Source organism: Urocampus carinirostris, chromosome 6, assembly GCF_059441175.1.
Source record: "Urocampus carinirostris isolate Australia breed hairy pipefish chromosome 6, RoL_Ucar_1.0, whole genome shotgun sequence".
Taxonomy (NCBI): domain Eukaryota; kingdom Metazoa; phylum Chordata; class Actinopteri; order Syngnathiformes; family Syngnathidae; genus Urocampus; species Urocampus carinirostris.
In genome coordinates, this window is record NC_142354.1 from 26,501,490 (window position 1) to 26,521,762 (window position 20,273).

At 37.5% G+C, this 20,273-nt stretch overlaps 1 protein-coding gene, 1 long non-coding RNA gene and 1 pseudogene across 2 annotated transcripts; 1 reads left to right on the forward strand and 2 right to left on the reverse strand.

Moving 5' to 3' along the window:
- The first annotated feature begins 1,871 nt into the window (after nt 1-1,871).
- LOC148364410 (blue-sensitive opsin-like) lies at nt 1,872-9,744 on the forward strand. Its single transcript, XM_088338504.1, has 5 exons — nt 1,872-2,336; nt 4,013-4,181; nt 4,268-4,433; nt 6,233-6,472; nt 8,866-9,744. The coding sequence occupies exons 1-5, from the start codon at nt 1,958-1,960 to the stop codon at nt 8,968-8,970; spliced, it is 1,059 nt and encodes a 352-aa protein (XP_088194630.1). The 5' UTR covers nt 1,872-1,957; the 3' UTR covers nt 8,971-9,744.
- Nucleotides 9,745-10,586: 842 nt separating this feature from the next.
- On the reverse strand, nt 10,587-11,916 carry LOC148364411 (uncharacterized). Its single transcript, XR_015850752.1, has 2 exons — nt 11,424-11,916; nt 10,587-11,299 (listed from the first exon to the last, which is right to left on the reverse strand). It is a non-coding gene; the product is annotated as an uncharacterized LOC148364411 (long non-coding RNA).
- Nucleotides 11,917-17,294: 5,378 nt separating this feature from the next.
- Nucleotides 17,295-17,428, reverse strand: LOC148364412 (U2 spliceosomal RNA; annotated as a pseudogene).
- Nucleotides 17,429-20,273: the final 2,845 nt, after the last annotated feature.

Genomic DNA, 20,273 nt, shown 5'->3' on the forward strand with positions numbered 1-20,273 from the left:
AATCTGTACATCTGTTGGTTTTGTTTGACTTTTTTGCACTACTGGCAGTTCTTTATAGCTAGCCACTCCTTGCACATCTGTTTCTCTGCACTATTGTACTTACAGTGTTATTGTTACAGTGTTATTGTTACTGTTTACCTGACTTGTTTACCTGACTGCCCATTTTGTACATCTGGTTAGCTGCTCCTCTTGCACTATTTGCACTACTGTAAAATACTATACATAGCCATAATTATTTAGTATATTATTAGTACTCAATACTCCAACTCAATACAACATTTTATTTATATCTGTACATTCAAGGAAACTGTGCGGGTCAGATGTATCGACATTTCGTTCTGTATACACGTGTACTAGAATGACAATAAAGTATATCTGAATCTGAATCTGAAACATGAAGAAAATGAAGAAACCTTGAGAAGAGGCCGCACCTGAGGTAATCCCCCTTCCAGGATAACCAGACTGCAACGGATGTTGCAATAACAAATAATACATGAAATATAGGTCATTCATAAGCTCTAGAATGTAAGTGTGTTTTAAGCCTAGATTTAAACAGTTCCACTGAGGTTGCAGGTCGAATCTAAGGGCAGGGCATTCCACAGCCTGAACGGAGAACGCTCTCACTGTCACTAGTAGACCAGCATTTTCAGAGCGAAGGCTCGGGACCGGAACATAGGGGGAAATTAAATCTGAAAGATATGAATGAGGGAGCAAGTCCATGCATAATTTTGTATAATACTAACAGAACCTTAAAATCACGTCCTAAGCTAACAGGGAGCCAATGCAGGTTAGCTAAAATTGGGGTAATGTGATCAAACTTTCTTGTCTTAGTTAAAAGCCTTGCTGCAGCATTTTGTACCAGCTGAAGGCTCTTTTTTTAGTACATTACAATAATCGAGACGGGAAGTAACAAACGCATTAACTATGATCTCCGCATCAGACTGGGACAGCATAGGGTGAATTTTAGCAATGTCGCGAAGATGGAAAAAGCAGTTCTAGTAATATTCTCAACATTTGTTTGGAATGACAGATTGGGGTCAAATGTGACACCTACATTTTTGACTGAGTCACTCTGGGTGATATTTTGATTATTCAGAGCAGTTTGTGAGACCAAGTCACGGCATTCAGATGGACCAATAATTAACATTTCGGTCTTTTCAAGGTTGAGGTGAACGTAGTTGAGTGACATAGATCTTTTTACCTTAGTGAGGCAGGCTTCCAAATTTCCACAGTTTAGTGGGGCAGATTCCTCCATCGGAAGATATACCTAGTTGAGTATCATCTGCGAAGCAAGGGAAACTGATATTATACTTGCGAATAATATCACCTAATGGAAGTATGTGAATGCTAAAAAGAAGAGGTCTAAGTATTGAATCCTGCGGAACACCACATATCAATGTCGTCAAACATTGTATGCAATGAAATTAGACATGACACTCCATGGTAAACATGTAATAAATATTTTTAAGAAAAATAAGATAAAAGATTCTATACCAAATTACCAAATGTTCCTTTGGGTTTCGAAAATCTGCCTTCTCTAAATCCTATAGTGACATATTTTACGTGATATTGGCCAGACAGGGAGAGCTAAATTCGAGCACTCTGTCAAGGCAGTAAAACTGGTTCAATTTTCCAATGTTAGGACAAATACACATTATTTTGAATCTGCTGATAAAAAATGGATCACAATTCTTGTGCACACCACATGCATACAGCAGCACATATGTCCGTTCACCCATGCATTTAAACTTTTGTTTACAGGCCTAAATTAAAGCTTTAAATCCTTCTTTTAAGCTAATTAAGTGAAGCCTAAGTACAATCCAAGTTCCTACAAATACAGAGCTAGGTCAGATTTGCAGAAACATACTGACCAGAAAGGATCTGCGCTTTCAAAAATTAAAACCATTCATTCTCTTGCTTTGGTTTTGCTGACATACTAATAATAACAGTTATAAAAATGAGAACAAGTCGATCAATGGACCTACCAGAAGACTTCTGGATCCCCATCCCTTTGGAGACCAACAACATTACGTTATTCAGCCCGTTTTTGGTCCCCCAAGACCACTTAGGGAGCAAGGCCATTTTTTATTCCATGTCAGCTTTTATGTTCTGCATATTTGTTGTGGGCACAGCGGTCAACGTGGCCACCATCGCTTGCACGGTTCAATACAAGAAGCTGCGATCTCACCTCAACTACATCCTGGTCAACTTGGCTGTGGCGAATCTTCTTGTCTCCTGTGTGGGCTCCTTCACATGCTTTTTCTGCTTTGCCTTCCGATACATGATTTTGGGACCCCTGGCGTGCAAGATCGAGGGATTCACTGCCACACTTGGGGGTAAGAAACAAATAGATCTCTTTGTAAACAATGTACACTACGTTATAATCTATAACAATAAAGTCAATTGTATTCTTTCCTTATTGCAACTTTACATCGGGCACAGAAATCTAATGTTATTTTGTAAATCCCTCCTCTTGTCCTCAAGTCAAAATTACCTGCCACTGTGTTGTTAAAAACCCAGGAAAATCCCCTAAATTATTTTTTATTTAACTTTCAATAATTTTTCCTAGATTGGTCCCAAGAGTAGAAAACATAAAATTTTTGTTTGTATTCACATTTCCATACAAGCTTTATAAAAAATGGTCCTTAAAATGAGGACAACAGAAGGTTAAGAAAATTGTCAAAATATGTAATAGTTGTGATGTTATTATTTTTGGTTGTCTGTCATACATTGTTACGATTGATTTATTTGTTTTTATATAAAAACTCAATAAACAACATAGTGTCCATAACAACTTGTAGCAAATGTTCAACAAAAACAAATAGTGTAAAACAGCACTCAGTTATTTTTATATTGTACACATTTTTAAAATCTTCTTTCTTGAGTCCTCTTGTCAACCGTCTCTTTATAGAGAACCTGCTTTTTGGGCTTGGCTCACTATACAAAGAATGGTCTTTCGGCTTCCAAATGGCTCTTCAAATGTTTATTGTTGTTTTAATTCATAGATTACCAGCCATCCATTATCTGCACCACTTATCCTCAGTAGGGTCACGTGGTTGCCGGAGCCCGTCCCAGCTGTCCTCGGGCAGTGGGCAGGGGACACCCTGAACTGGTTGCCAGCCCGTCGCAGGGCACGGGACAGACAAATCACTAGCTCATTTACACTTAGGGGACAATTTGGGCCAACCAATTAACCAGTAGTACATTATGTTTTTGGAAATGTGGGAGGAGAACGAAGTGCCCGGAGGAAACCCAGGCAGGCACGGGGAGAACATGCAAACTTCACACAGGAAGGCTGCGGTAGCTGGACTTGAACCCTAAACCTCCGCACCGTGGGGCTGCGCACTAAACACCAATTTGCCGTGCCACCCATATATTACCAATTATCATTTTATTATTTGATTTAACATTGTGCACACAATTACTTAAGAAGAGCAAAATAAAGAAAAAAAGAAAAAAAATCAAACAAAGTACAAAATAAATTCTTTTTTTTAAAAAATCTATTTTTTTACTAAATTATAATGTTATTTTAATTCTCCATTAAACTTTAAAGTTATTTTAAACTTTTCAGTGCAACAACAACAAACAAATTACAAACACGAAATACAAGAATAAACTACACAGTTAAAAAAAAAACTAATTGAGAAACACAAACCTGAAAAACATTAGAAACATAAAATTAATTTTTCAAATCCCCCAAAAAACAAAGATAAAACACAAAACTATTTTAACCTTTAAAATACTCAACAAAATTAAAGTCAACAGCACATAATTCATGGAAAATTGCATATTCACCAATTACAAGGTGTGAATGAGCGAGTGACTTCTCTGTCTCTGTGTGCCCGTCAACTGGCTGGCACACAGAGACCAGTTCGGGGTGTCCCCTGCCCACTGCCCAGGGGTGGCTGGGATGGGCTCCAGCACCCCCGCTATCCTACTGAGGATAAGCGGTGCAGATAATGAATGGATGGAAATGAGTGTGTTTCATGTTTTTTATTCCTTCTTCTACCAGGTATGGTTAGCCTGTGGTCCCTGGCTGTGGTTGCTTTCGAAAGGTGGCTAGTTGTTTGCAAACCTTTGGGCAACGTTGCCTTCAGGCCTAATCATGCTATTGCTTGCTGCTTCGCAACTTGGGTCTTTGGTTTAATGGCCTCTCTTCCCCCTCTTTTTGGGTGGAGCCGGTAAGTACATGACAGTGTACAGAAAACCTTCAGAAATATGTGTTTTCAGTCGTACAGCCTTGTGATTCCCGCCCGTCTGTTTTCAGGTACATCCCAGAGGGAATGCAATGCTCTTGCGGCCCGGATTGGTACACCACCAACAACAAGTTTAACAACGAGTCCTACGTGACTTTCCTCTTCTGCTTCTGCTTTGCAGTACCGTTATCTACCATCTTTTTTTGCTACGCACAGCTACTTTTTGTGCTGAAATCTGTAAGTTGCAATGGACTTCATATCACCAAAAACAGGGGTGTCAACATCATTTTCACCGAAGGCCATATCAGCGTAATGGCTACTTAAAAGATGTGATGTAATTTATAAATGTAACTAAATGTAATCAGTAAGTTGGATAAATGTAACTACTGCTTTATTATAAAGCAGTTTTGTATTTATGAAATATTCAACTCAAAAACATTACAGTTGCATTGAAATACTGTCTCTACACATATATATGTTATGAATTGAATACAGGAATACCTCTTCATAAAAGCTATTCAGCTAAAATAAATGTATACCCTCTAAACTCTAGAGGCATTGCATTTATTTAAAAGGTAAAAGACGGAACAAAAATAATTGAAAAAAAATACTTATTTGTTGCTACTATTCCCGCCAAAAATAATAGCGTCCAGAGCAATGGTTCCCAAACATTTGCAGGCTGGCGCCCCCTAGGCTCCCCAGTGTATTCCTCTCAGTCCTTTTGAAAATGCATCTTCTTCGCCTTTTACTTGTAATCATTTTTACATGCCATGATACTTTTTAAGGTGCTGGTACAAATGACTTGTATTTCCTCTGGACCTAGCTTCTACGCCAAAGTAAATTCTGCAACGGGCGTTTTCTTTTGTTCCACGTCCGCTTCGTCAAAACCAAAATAGGTCCAAACAAGTGATGTACCGCTCTTCTTCGGTGCAAGCTTTGTTTCCTTCTCATTTGTTGACTCTGGGACTATGTTTACGGAGGCCGCCATGACACTCAATGAGCTCACACGGTGGGTGTGGCATAGTGTGGTGCTTGTAAACTTTGAATCGCTTTTATTGGCTTGTGCTATTATTAAAACTTGCCTCTGTTTGGTCGGCGCTTTTAAAACTTGAACAGTAACAATTGTGGTTGGCCAAAACTCCGTCACTCGCTACAAAACCTTGAAAAAACCACCCCCTTCTTCCTCGCCGCTCCCCCAGATCTTTCCACTGCCTCTAGTTGCATTGAAAAACTCTAGACCCAAGAGCAAACATTTTTCACGATATGCCAGAGGAAATCCAAGTTACAAGAATTTCCAGATGTTAACACGAGTGACTGGGGCTTCAAAGTTGTTTTATTTTCATCTTTTATATCGTACAAGCAAAATGGCCCAGTGTTGCCCGGTTGATAGAAGATTGCATTCGGCTGCTTGAAGTGGTCAGCGATCGGGAGCTGCACTTCCCAATTCGGCCCCCACAAAAGCAGACCACATGAAAGCAGATGTTTATCCCTTTTTTGGGGTATTTATTAGGGAGTAGGGTTGTTCAGATATTTTACTGTGATTTTATGTTCAATTACTATTTTGAAAGTATATTTAATGATCATGAAAACATGTTTTATAGCGATTCAGGATTAACTTTGATGCTTTTCAGAGACCAGGAGCAAATGAATTGGTTTTCAGTAAATTTGCTCCAGATATGAGCAATTCTTGATACGAGAATGATCCGTGAACTAAGTAATGTTGTATGTAGAGGTATAACTGTATAACAAAACAGCAAAATCTTCTCGGACAGTTATTTCTTTATTCTGCTCATCGATATTGTTGCACTGGCGTGTAGTGGCACTGATACATCACTTCGCAGATATCGTAGTTGACAAGCTTTGGTGGAAATGTAGTTTTTAGTCAAAGCACTCTTTTGAACTTTTTATTTTCAATGACTTTCAGACATATAAAGCTCTCGCGGGCCACATAGGAAAATGTGTCGGGCCACATTTGGTCCCCGGGCCATGAGTTTGATACGTGTGATACAAAATAAGTTTCCGTCCCTTTTTAACAGGCGGCAAAAGCCCAAGCTGAGTCTGCATCCACGCAGAAAGCGGAGAGAGAGGTTACCAGGATGGTGGTTGTGATGGTGCTGGGCTTCCTGGTGTGCTGGATGCCGTACGCCTCCTTCGCCGTTTGGGTGGTCAACAATCGAGGGGAACCTTTTGATCTAAGACTGGCCACCATCCCCTCCTGTCTTTCCAAGGCCTCGACTGTCTACAATCCTTTCATCTACATCTTTCTTAATAAACAGGTTGTTTTACTGTCACAAAAACAACACATTTTTATTTTTTAGTGAACTAAAACAGTTGGAAACTAATCGAACATGTGAATTATTAACATGCATTACAATACTAGTTAGCTTATAACTTCAAAACCACTTAATGAGTTTTGTTTGTAGAAAAAAAAGTTGAGAAAGGGGGAAATACCAGAGGAAATCATTTGTTTTTAGTAAAGGAAAGCACAACTTAATTATTGTTTACTGCTAAATTTAAACTGTTATCACAAAAGTCCATTACAAAATTTCCTCATGCTGAGTTTTTCCTTGCCCTCATGTAGGTTTTAGATCAGGGGGTGGTGTAATACTAGTCTGTAGTTTGCATAATCTGTGGTCTGTGCAGCCCTTTGAGACTCCTTGTGATTAAGGGCTAGACCAAATAAACATGACAAAAGAGTGAAGAGTAAACAAACAAACGGACAAATGAAATGAACAAAGAAACTAATGATCAAATAAATAAATACATATATAAACAAACAAATAAAGACATACATGAATACACAAGTGAATGAAATAAAAAAACAAAAATTTAAAAAAATACATAAATATTTAAGAGGGCAACATCTTTGTTTTTCTGGCAAATAATATTGTTGATTTTAGGTATTATTTTCCTTATTGTATTAAAAACAAATTGTAAAGTTGAAAAAACAGGTCAGTGAACCCAAACTCTAAGACAAAAAAACTCCAAAAGCTGTATAAAAGTGTACATATTTAGATATTATATTGGAAGATAGTTTGCTAATTTAGTGTTTTAATGTTGCTACATTTCTTTACTTTTAATATAATCTCATCTCATCTCATTAGCTGCACCGCTTATCCTCAGTAGGGCAGCGGGGGTGCTGGAGCCCATCCCAGCTATCTTCGGGCAGTGGACAGGGGACACCCTGAACTGGTTGCCAGCCAATCGCAGGGCACACAGGGACAGACAACTCGCTCGCTCATTCACACCTAGGGACAATTTGGACCGGCCAATCCACCTGAAAAATATAATATAACATAATATAATATAAGCATGGTACAGCGGATGAGTGGTTAGCGCGTCTGCGCGCAGCTCATGGGTTCAAATCCAGCTGACAGCCTTCCTGTGCGGAGTTTGCATGTTCTCCCCGTGCTTGCATGGGTTTCCTCCGGGCAATCCGGTTTACCCCCACATTCCAAAAACATGCACGTCAGGTTAATTGGCCGGTCTAAATTGTCCCTAGGTTTGAATGAGCGAGTGAGTTGTCTGTTTCTGTGTGCCCTGCGACTGGCTGGCAACCGGTTCAGGCTGTCCCCTGTCCACTGCCCGAAGATAGCTGGGATGGGCTCCAGCACCCCCATGACCCTAATGCGGATAAGACGTGCAGATAATGGATGGATAGATGATATCATATCATATATCATATATCATATATCATATATCATATATCATATATCATATATCATATATCATATATCATATATCATATATCATATATCATATATCATATATCATATATCATATATCATATATCATATCATACCATATCATCCATCCATCCATTATCTGCACCGCTTATCCTCAGTGGGGTGGTGGGGGTGATGGAGCCCATCCCAGCTATCTTGGGGCAGTGGGCAGGGGACACCCTGAACTGGTTGCCAGCCAATCGCAGTGACATAGGGACAGACAACTCACTCGCTCATTCACACCTAGAGACAATTTAAACCGGCCAATTAACCTGAAATGTGTGTTTTTGGAATGTGGGAGGAAACCGGAGTGCCCGGAGGAAACCCACGCAAGCACGGGGAGAACATGCAAACTCCACACAGGAAGGTTTGATCTCTTGACCTCAGAATTGTGCCGCAAACGCGCTAACCACTACGCTACTGTGCTGGCCGACATGATATCATGTAACATTAAAATACTAAAATAAGAAAAAAATACTTAAAACATTGACAAAAATATAAAATAGTTAAATTGATGGTAAAAATATTTGAAATAAGGAAAGTTTTCGCCATGTGAGCATGATTTTTTTTTGTTAGGGTAATTTTGCTGAGTTTAGCTGCACCCCCAGATTCCGTGCCACCCTTCACCCCCAAAAAGAAATTCGCAGTATCATAACAACGTTTTATAATGCTGAAAAACACATTTATTTAAGCGACTTACTAACATGAGGGTCCCAGCTTATTTTGGGCAGTTGGACTGGGACGGGTTGCCAGCCAATCGTAGGACATCAAAACATTGAGAAAATAAACAACTATCTTATCAAAAACACCTATTTGGATCATTAAAATGCATTTACTTTTATATTTTGATGTACTGTTAAAAAGGTTCTGGAAAGTATAAAATGATTATTGTGGAGAATTTTTTTCTATGAAGCAATCTTTTCAAATTCCTTTTTTTTTTTCAGTTCCGCTCATGCATGAAGGCGATGTTGGGGATGAGCTCGAGCGATGACGACGAATCATCTACAAGTCAATCCACAACTGAAGTCTCCAAAGTCGGACCAAGTTGATTTGTACAATATTTACAGTTATACACAAAATTGATTAAAAAAATAAAATAAAAAAACAAGCAGTGAAAAAAAGTTAAGGGTGCATTTTTAAAATACTCTAACATAGAATGTGGCCTGGAGAGGGATGGGCACCACCAGGTTGTACTTGTCCAAGACACACCACAGGAAATGATGTCACTAGGACCCTCGTGGTTAAAGGATCCTCATCTACACACTTTGTGGATAAATAGATCCTACTGAATTGAACCACTTCACGAGAATATTTAATATTCATAATATTTCCACAAAACAAGCAATCATGGAATATTTGTACAGAAAAGATCAACTCCAGCTGATTTTATAGTTATTAAGTGCATTTAAGCAAAGACAAAACAAAAGTGGGTAAACAGAAAAATTAGATGTTGGCTACAAAAATAAAAGTGATATTTTGATCAAATCAATTTAAATCTGAATTTATTTGAATAGCACGTTTCATACAGGAAATTGCTCCATTATTATTTTTATAAGGGCTGTAGTTGACTTTGATATAAGAAAAAAAGGATAAAAATTAATTGACATTATAATACATGAATTGTATGACTAAATATAGATATATTAGAAGTGCTAATATTTTTAAACATGATGCAAATATTAGAGAATATTATTATTAGAGAATATCCAGGGCCTAATGGAAACTCCTCGATATTAGAAGAATGGTTCATTGTCTTTTAAATTATCAGAAGCAGTAGTCAAGATGTGTATAAATGCTTGTGTGTGACGTGGTATAAAAATGTTGTTGACATAATAACTTGTCTGTCTTATTGTGTCAAATTCACTGTGAACAGTAGCATGCAGTAACCGCAAGCGGACTCTTGAGGGTGCAACAATTAACATACAGTTACCAATCAGTAAAGTACAATAATCCTAGATCAGTGGTCACAACCTTTTTGAAGCTTTGATTTGATATGTACCTCTAAAATGACAATTGATTATGTTGTGACTGTGGTGTCACTATTGTGTTATTACCAGAAAGTAATCATTTGAAGTGGAGTTAAAATAGGCTCAGTCAACCACTAAATCTCCACGCCAATTAGAAATCAGATTTCCTTGAAAATTACAGTGCCCAATCACTGGTGAGGGATTTTCAGAACAGGTCAGACAGCTACTCAGGGGTTCATAGGGGATCCCTCTCCTAGAACAGTGTTTCTCAACATGTGGGTCGGGACCCAAAAATAAGCCACAGACCCGTTTTCAGTGGGTCACGAGCCTTTGCCTTTGCAAAATAATAAATAATAAAAGAAAAAACATACCTGAGGGTTAATTTCACTTCGTGACACTAGATAGCAATAATGCCCATCAAATGCGAGTTGACACCCACTATTTTGCATCACAGAAAAAGGCCGGTACAGTTTTTTACACACATAGAGCTTGGCCAAACGCAAATATATGAGATATGGATGCTGTTATATCGGAAACAAAGCTACTGAATTGAAGTGTTTTGGATTTTTTTTTAAAAGCAGATAATTGAGCATCAAACGGACAGTGTGTATAATTTGACCACTAGATTTCAATGTACAGTGTAGTGCAACTGCAAACAAGTGCTAAAAAATCACAAAGATGAATACAGACTAGGGCAGTTCAAAGTGATCAAATCTCAACATTTTTATTATAATTTCTTTTCCAGCTTTTCACGACATGTTTGTTTCTTTTTGGGCACCCATAGCAACAAGATGACAGATTATTACGGTGAGGTTCATGTTATGTCAAATTTGTCAATGATAGTCAATAATTTTAAAAAATGCATTTTGACATATTCTACATGTATTTTGCTTATTATTCAAATCGATATTATGTTGTAGAATGTCGACATGTTTTTTTTTACCATTAGGAGACGCTATTTTTAAAGGGAATATTATAACTTGGTTTTGCTGGTCATCATGTTTTTCTTTTAGAAGAACGCGATTAAATTTGAAAGCGCTTGACTTGGTTCCAGCAGAAAGCTGAATTTCAGCTACGCGATCGCTACAAATTTGACGTTGTTATAAATTATCAGGTAACTAGATAACAGATTTTTACTTTTTCAAATTGCATAGTTTCCATAGTAATTTCCTCAAAGCCATAACGACAAAAGCTCATCACACAATAAAATAACTTGAAACTAAACCTTAGAAAGGTCAGACTGGGAAGTTTCCTGAAAACTTTGACTTTGCTGCAGCAGATCGCTGAATTTCGGCTTGGTGATCATTAGAGACTGAAGGTAAAAGAAGAACATTTTTCTTGATTCGGGTCACAGCTTGTAATTAGAGTTGTATGGTGGGTCCTGAAGTCAGACCAGTAGAGAACCATTGTCCTAGAACATAAAGAAAGATACAGAACTGGCATGAGCAAGTAATCTTATTGAAGTAACTTGCAGTATTGTGTTCATTTGTAGGTTGTTCTGATCCGTTGCAAGAACGAAACACTTGTTTACTTACCAGTCTAGTTCCTTCAAAACCAACAATGTGGTTAATGTGAATGATGTCAAGTGCTACCTGATGTCAAATGAACATGTGATCGCTGTAAAAGTTGGGTACACTTCATTTCACATCAGTGTTGAGCCGTAATAAAAGAAAAATAGATTATTGGTAAATATACTTGGTATTCGATGGTCCTGAAAACCTTAACCCTTGTTGCTAATCGGGAGCAAATCAGAGTTCTGCTAGTAGTGAACTTTTACTGAAAGGGAATAGTTCAGAACTAGCGGAATTCCAGACTTGCCCCCGAAATGTACGAGTTCAGCTGTCAACTCCAGCTTGGACAGAATCCATAAACATTTTTAAGAAAAAAATTCTATTCATTATACAAATATGAAATTAGTTAAAAAAACAACTCAAATTTACTCACCGTATAGCTTCCATCTTCTTACTCCACATGAAGTCCTCAACAGTAAGCACCATCAATTATGCGAACCATCTCCTGGACCATGGAGTGAACATCCGAATAAACACATAATTAACGGATTAATGAAGGATGCCAACAGTTCTGGTCAACCGCAGATTGAACATGTCATTCCGGAGGGATTAAGTTGTCAGGCCTAATTATATTATGTTAATCTGTCCTGTGGAGAGACCTGAGTTGTCCGTATAATCTACTTTAGTTGGTTTGGAGACTTCACTAGGTCAAGCGGACGTTTTTCAAACCTGGATGAACTAGTTTTCATCACTCCAATAAATAAGAACTGTTCAGCCGGATGGTGAGAGCAGAGCATGGAAAAGGTGAATTATTATGGGTTTTAATCTCAGAGAGAGGTTTCTGGTTTGTATTACTTTTCATAAACAAAAAACACAACTGGCTGGCAAAGCTAAATGTTAAACACAAATTCCAATCCAAATCCAAACCAATTACTAAATTTTACTCCCTATAAGTTTTCTGCAGAGTCTATGAAATCACAAAATTAGGTATAAAAAGTAATTTTGTTCAACAGGAGTATAGATTGGATTTTTTGCGGCTGATGTAAGAATGAGTAAATCATCCAAAAATCAACGTTAACCTTCGGCACAGAAGATTATGCACCTCTAGTTTTCGGTGAAGAAGTCAATTCTAACTTTCCAATCAGTTTAAGACAACACCAGCCTTAAAAACAGAAGAAGATGATGTTAGTTGCGTGTTCACTTTTTAGAATTTGGACCGACTATTTGGACGAAGAAAAAAAATGAGCTGAAGAAAGCAGTTCAGTTGAGGACGTTTATTACAGTTACAAAATAAAATAAAACAATGCACTCCGGACCAATTGATCAGGGGAGCGTTTTCCCACAAAGGGCAAGGAGAAGGTTTCCCTCAGAAAAGGCATGCAAGAATGTTTCTCCCCCTGTCTAATAGGAAAAGGGCGTGGATTCGCAAAATGGAACACGAAACTATTACAGGCACTTCTGGGAACTCAAGCTACAGGGCAAAAGAAAGGAACTCAATGAACAACTGCACACAGCTGGATTTTGAAGGTTGTATGATAAAATAAGATTAACTATTCGGAAGACCACTGCGGGGAAAGTACACTGAAATGAAATAATACATTCATATGAATAGAGGAGGGCAGCAGTGGTTAGCGCGTGTGCGGCACAGTTCTGAGGTCGTGGGAACCTCCTGCGTGGGTTCAAATCCAGCTACCGGCCTTACTGTGCGAAGTTTGTATGTTCTCCCCGTGCTTGCGTGGGTTTCCTCCGGGCACTCCGGTTTCCTCCCACATTCCAAAGACATGCATTTCAGGTGAATTGCCCGGTCCAAATTGTCCCTTGGTGTGACTGAGCGAGTGAGTTGTCTGTCCCCGTGTGCCCTGCGATTGGCTGGCAACCAGTTCAGGGTGTCCCCTGCCCACTGCCCGACCCTAATAAGGATAAGCGGTACAGCTGATGAGATGAGATGAGATATGGACAGAGGAAGTAAATACTTCATTAAAATACGTAGATAAATATGATGTGCATTTATAACAATTAAATAAGTAATGTCTTCATCGAAGTAATAACGTTATGATCAAATGACAAAACTCATATAACTGATAGAATGAATCCCACACTTTCTACCCAAATAACCCAATACCTGTTGTCAGCACAGAATCAGTTCCATTTGAAGTGTGAAAGAAGATACTGCTGTTGGTGAAGAAGAAAAATACGCTAGCTCTGCTCGCTAAGAAAGACATGCTGTCTTTCTGCGTAGAAGACGAATTCGCTGGTTTTCTGTGAAGAAGATAATGCTTAGATATAGATCAGGTTGACCTTCCAAACGAAAGAAAGTTATGCTAGCTTTCCGCACAGAAGAAGCCTGTTGTAATTATAGAATAAGTTACTTTTAAGCATAAAATAATGAACGGCTTCTTAAAAAGAAAAGTGCGCTAGCTTTAAGTGTTGAAGAAGACAATGTCAGAAGACAAAATAAACTGCTGGTTTTCTTTGAAAAACAAAATGCTCACTTTTTGCTCGGATAAAGACAATGTCAACATTCCTCTTCAACCTCCCAAATGGAAGACGACTATGTTATGTTTGCACCCTAAAGCAGAGGTTACTTTACGAATAAAAAAAGAAACCACTGGTTTTTGCTAAACAAAAGTATGCTTGCGCTGCGCTGAAGAAAACAATGGCAGCTTTCTGAGCAGAAGAAGACACTAGTTTTCAGCGAATAGTGAGGAGTATTTTTTCTGCTTAGAAGAAGATGACACATATTTTCAGCATATCTTAAATCAATGCTAGTTTGGATGTGTTTCAGCCTGATCTCTGTATTTTTAATCTAATGTTTTTCATGAATCTCTTGCATGTTCTTTTGGAACATTTTTGCTTCAATTCATCATGTCCTCGTTTTATTCGTTCTATGCTGTCCCAATCAGATGCAGAGGTTCTAATTCATGCGTTTATTACTTCTCGGCTTGATTACTGTAATGTATTGCTTTCTGGTCTCCCGATGTCTAGCATCAAAAGTTTGCAGCTGGTTCAGAATGCGGCAGCGAAACTCTTGACTAAGACAAAAAATTTGAGCATATTACTCCAGTATTGGCCAAATTGCACTGGCCCCCAGTCCACTTAAGATGTGACCTTAAGGTTCTCTTTCTAAAATAAAAATGTTTGCATGGACTTGCGCCCTCTTATCGCTCAGATTTAATTTCCCCGTATGTTCCTGCACGGAACCTCCGCTCTGAAAATGCCGGTCTATTTTTGACTCCGAGAGCCAAGAAGAAGTCTTCAGGCTCGACCAGCTAGCAGAGATGGGAAGCTGCGTCGTTGCTATTATGGACTTTTTGGACTGGTTCACAGGCTTGAGGCATCGTTGCTGTCATGCACATTCCAGACAAATGTCAACATGTTACCTAGTGTTCTCTTTTATTGATATTTACTATGTTTGTGTACTGTGACTCAATGCTAAATCTATTCCACCCCTGTTCATCGCTGAGGTTTTGAGTTTTTCCTTGCCTGCATGCTGGTTTAAGATTAGGAGATGGTGTCATTGTAATCCTGTGCAGTCCTTTAAGACATTTTTGTGATTAAGGGCTATACAAATGAATGTGACTTGACTTGACTATGGATGTTATAGCATATTGTTTTAAATATTCTCCTCGTGTTTTCGTTGTCAACTGTTGCTTTACTTTCACTACCTGTTTCACTTCTACCTACAGTATACGGCCGTGTTCAGGCCCACCCAAATGCAAGTCTGTGATTAATTTCGAGTCATCGCTCAATTTCACAACTGTCCTTTTTTTTACTCATTCACAATCCAAACAGATGAAATGTAGGATACTTACTCTGAAAGAAAGAACAAACATCTGTTTGGGCAGTAAATAATTCAAACATCAAACTAAAGCTGAAACTAGAGGTTGTTTTTGTATAGTAGTTGAATGAAATGAAATTTTAAAGTACATATCAGCGATGGTTAAATAGCTCAGGATGTAACACGGTTACCTATAGAAAAAGGCAATGTCTTTTATTTGGTGTCTCCTACTGGCATAAAAACATCATTCATTAAAATACCTTGATTTGAATGATGGGAGGAAACTAATAAATAAACTCATATATTAAAGTGCATTTTTCATAAATACATGTAAAATTGTGTATGTATTTTACATAAAATCACTCCTCTCGAGGGATATGACCAGGGTAGATAGAAATTTACATAACAGGATCCTCATCTACGAGAGTTGACATGATTGTAGGCCATCTTGTTGCTACCCCCAAAAAGCCAAAAAACTTTAAAAAAGCTGGGCAAGAAAATGAGAAGAAAAAGTGCAGTTCAATCACTTTGAGTTTCTGTAGTTTATTTTCTTCGTTTTCCGTTGCATTACACAACACTGCGACATCTAGTGGTTAAAAATAATACACTGGCCCTTGAAGCAATTGGGTAACTCTTCAAAAAACAGTAGGTTTTGCGAGGAAGGCAAAACTTCTAATAAAAACTGCCCAGAATGTCAGAGTATGAGTGATTGTTAGCAGAGTATGTTATTTTGATTCATTTATTAGTATTGTTATATTCTTTTCAGTAAACAATAGATTGTGTTGTATGTCCTTGTTGGAACCAGAATTCCGGATGCATTCACGTTTGGAATACGGAGCACGTTCATCTTCTGAGTTACACAAAGTACGTAAATCGAGATACTTTAATCACCTTTGCCCTGCCCTTTCAATGAGGACGGTGACGTGAGCATTTAGGATCAGAGGGCTGTTGAACTTTCCTGCTCTCAGGTGAACCTCTTTCCACAGGAGATTATTCCGAAGGTGTTTTACCTTCTTTAAATGTCAACAAGCACAAGTTTACTTTTAATATGGTGACCCGTTTTGCAAGTTTGCCATTATGTAAAACAGCGAAAGGTTAATAGTCACATAAGTCCAGTCACAAATAAGATTGAAAATAGGTAAAATAATCCTGCTCTGTTTTAGTTCGCAGCTATTTTTTGAATTTTATGATGTGTTTTTGGGGAAAATTATTATTAAATGAATGGATTAATGGCTGTACTGTATTGTTATCATACAAAAGTATAACAAACTGAAGGGGCTTTTCTTTTCAGTGCAAGTGAGACAAAAAAAACTATAAAAATGCGTAAAATGAAAATATGTAAAAAAAAAATATATAAATAAATAAATAAATAAATAACAAAGCAAATAAAAGACAATAAATTATTGACATGGAATAAATATTTGAATGTTCGGAGTACCGGTTGTAAATAATTATGAAATATTAACTATTATTATGAGTATTATTATCATGAGTAATATTATTATTATCATTATTGTTATTGGAAATAGAAGTATTTTTAATGTATTCATATTATTATTAAATTATTTATTCTCTTAAGCATTTCAACCAAAATTAGTCAAATAACACTGACTATAAACAAAAACGATTTGTAATGTGTTATACCAAATAGTTTATCTCATAAGAAGCAATTATTTTCTTGTTTTAAACCAATAAAATAAACAGATTGAACTACATTATAAGCATTTGCTGCCATTGGAGAACAAAAACGTCAATTATATTAAAATTAAAATGGGCTGGCATTGACTGAGGATAATTTTTAACCCGTTTTTGGTTTTACTTACTTTATTGATAAATGATTGAGTGAATTAAGAAAAAGAATGCTAGAAATGAGGAGATTTTACCTTTTTATTTTGGATTCTCAAACAAAGTAAAAATGGTCACAAAATAAATAAATGAGAAAGTAAATAAATACACAAATGGGTTTTTTAAGGGTTATTGTTCTATCTTCGTTATTCATTATCCATTATCCGTTATCGGTCAGTTCATAATACGCTACAAAGCCTAGGAGCCGGGACACTTACTCTCAGCCAAAAGGCCAAGCTAAGGTCCTAGCCCTAAAGCCTTGCTGCGATCATTGCGAATGCAGCGTTCCCGGAGGTACTGCGATACCGGGCCGATGCGTGGAGTGGACAGAGCAAGCTCTTATTCCATCTCCGAAATGCAAAAATCAAAGATCATGGCAAGAGGTACGGCCAAAAGGCCAAGCTAGCCCTAAAGCCTGGCCAAGCTAAGGAACTAGCATCAAATGATAATTTGATCAAATCTGTGAATTAATCATAAATCAACACTTAAATAAATCAATTAATCAATACAGTAATGAGAAAAATATCCTGACCTTTTCAGGGTATCATTTGATTATTTAAGTCAGGGGTCTCAAGCTCAATTTTCTTGGGGGCCACCAGAGCTTGGGTCCGGGTAAATTTCCATTGCATTTCTACCTAATATAATCCCAATAAAGAAAAAAGAAATGATTAGAAAGTCAATCAATCAATCAATCAATCAATCACGAAAGAATAAGAAATACAGTAAAAAATAAAAAAACTTAAAACTACTTAAGATTGGTTGGATGGATCACTTAGCAACTAGGGTCATAGGGGCACTATTTCGTGTGATGTGTCTTGGGCAAATACAGCCTGGTGGCGCCCCTCCCCCTCCAGGCCAACCTATGTTTCCACCCGGTCTCAAACTGGGGACTTTTCGCCTGATAGGCAAATGTGCTACCCACTGCACATATATTCGAATAAATGCTTGCTAAAAATCAGATTTTAATGTGTTTCTATATCTTACATTTCTTAACAGAAACTGTTCTGAACATGGCTTCTTGCAAAATAATTTAATGTAACATTTAAGTATTGTGAAGTATGGCGGCACGACAGAAGCAAATACAGCCAAGTTGTGAATGGTAACCACGCTCAAGCAGATAAAACATGATTAACATATTTGGCTCAAAGGCAGAAACTCATCGTAGTCTGAGGTGCATCCACTTTTCTTTAAGCTTCAGTTCAACAGCGGTGACTATCGCCTCCCCGGTACAGTGGCTTGTGAAACTATTTGTGACCTTTTGCCGGCACATTTGTTGTTTTAATCAGGCCCGCCATACATTTCTGAGTATGTTAAAAAAGAAGCAAGTCTCCTGGTAATTTCTCTCAAAAAAATAGTTTTTTTTAATAAATACAAACCAAAAGGTGTAATAGAGCGGATGTTCAATCTGCTTTCATGTTTAAGACAATATTGTACAGTATTTTTTCAGCCTCAGTAGGCTAAGCCTAGAAGTTTTTTATATTTTTTTGCTCGTTCAGTTCGAATTTTTTTTAATTTACTTCGAAGCAGTATAACAATTGAGGCAAGCATATTTTAACACGTAGCTCCCACTTTAATTTGTTTATGTTTAAGGATTGCGGTGAGTCTATTTAAATATAAAATATCATTTACGCAACTGTTCAAATAAACAAAAATGTTGAAGGTGGGGTGCGTAATTTAAGGTGCACTTAAAACTTTAAAATGAAATATTTTCTCAATAAGTATTTTTGAACAATGCCCAACTGAGTTCAAAGAAGTCTAGTCTTGGCTAGTCATATTTATTTGTATAGTCCTTTATCACAAGGAGTCTCAAAGGGAACCTTGTTATATATATTTTTTAACCTCGCCTATCTACTTTTATCTTATTTTTTTCATTGGTGTTCCAGCCACGGAGCACATTTGGCTAGATGAAAGGAGGCGAGACAGTCTGAAGAGTGACTACACGCCCGTGCTGGTTGTTTTCATTTATCCTAGGATGAAAATGGTAAACATGAAAAAATAATTGCTTTAAATTCCAACCCAAACCCCAAAAAAGTGTGAAAGAAGAAGAGTTAATTTGAGCACATCTACGAGAGACACATACGTGCACGCCGCATACAAGCAGCTTGACAGGGGCTGCAATGATCATTTCAGCCAGATGATAGCATCAGCAAGTCGAATATTTTGAACTTACTAACACCACCTTTAACACATTCAATACCAAACATGAAATACTTTTTTCCCATGTGTTTAGTGATAATGATTTGTAGGTTAGGCTATGAGTACCGAAAAACAAAGTGAAATATTTTACTGATCACCTGAAAACATAAAGGTTGCATCTGGCCCTTGAGCCAAACCTAGTATGACATGCCTGGTATAGAGTAAAAAATGTTTTTGTTGTTTTTTACAAAATATTTGATAGGGAAGAAGGTCTCACACAGAGGCATGTAAGGAGGGAATTAAACTGTTGTGTACACCAAGCTGATGATATGGTGGGGTTTGGAATGGGTACATAAAATGTTGTCCTGATGAAGACTGATAAGGATTGTTTCTGTAGTGAAACTTAAACCTTGATATCTATAGCAGAAATCAAAGAGGAGCAACTTCCTCCCCAAATTCTCACCATACGATGTACATTACCCTTCAAAAGTTTACTTGGAAATGTCTTTATTTTTGAAAGAAAATCTTTTTTTTTTTTCAATAAAGACAACATAAGCTAATCACAAATACACCCCACACATTGTTACCCTGGTAAATGACTATTTTAGCTGCAAATGTTTGTTTTTAATGCAATGTCTTACATAGGTATATGGAGGCCCATCTCCACCAACCAGCACACAGGTCTTACAATAATACCGTACATTGTGTTTGCTAATTTTATGAGAAGGCTAATTGGTGGTTAGAAAACCGTTGTGCAATTATGTTTGCACAAGTAAAATCAGTTTAGCTGGTTGGAGAAGCTATACAACGGAAATTCCCTATAGCTCGTCAAGTATATGGAGCATCACATTTGTGAGTGTGATTAAACTTTCAGAATGGCCAGAAAAAAAGAGAATTTTCGTGTGAAACTCAACAGTCTATTCTTGTCCTAAATAATGGAGGATATTTCATGCAAAAAAATTGCCAAGAAACTGAAGATCTCCTACAGTGGTGTGTACCACTACCTTCAGAAAACAGCACTGAGTAAAATGAGAAGTGGGAGGCACAAACATGCAAGAGGATAAGTACATTTGAGTCTATAGTTTGAGAAATAGACGCCTTACAGGTCCCCTGCT

What these genes read in the sequence shown, in the direction of transcription:
- LOC148364410 (XM_088338504.1), top strand. Translation starts at nt 1,958, where the DNA reads ATGAGAACAAGTCGATCAATGGACCTACCAGAAGACTTCTGGATCCCC. An exon ending in ATTCACTGCCACACTTGGGG is followed by an intron (nt 2,337 to 4,012) that starts GTAAGAAACAAA and finishes TTCTTCTACCAG; the next exon opens with GTATGGTTAGCCTGTGGTCC. An exon ending in ACATCTTTCTTAATAAACAG is followed by an intron (nt 6,473 to 8,865) that starts GTTGTTTTACTG and finishes TTTTTTTTTCAG; the next exon opens with TTCCGCTCATGCATGAAGGC.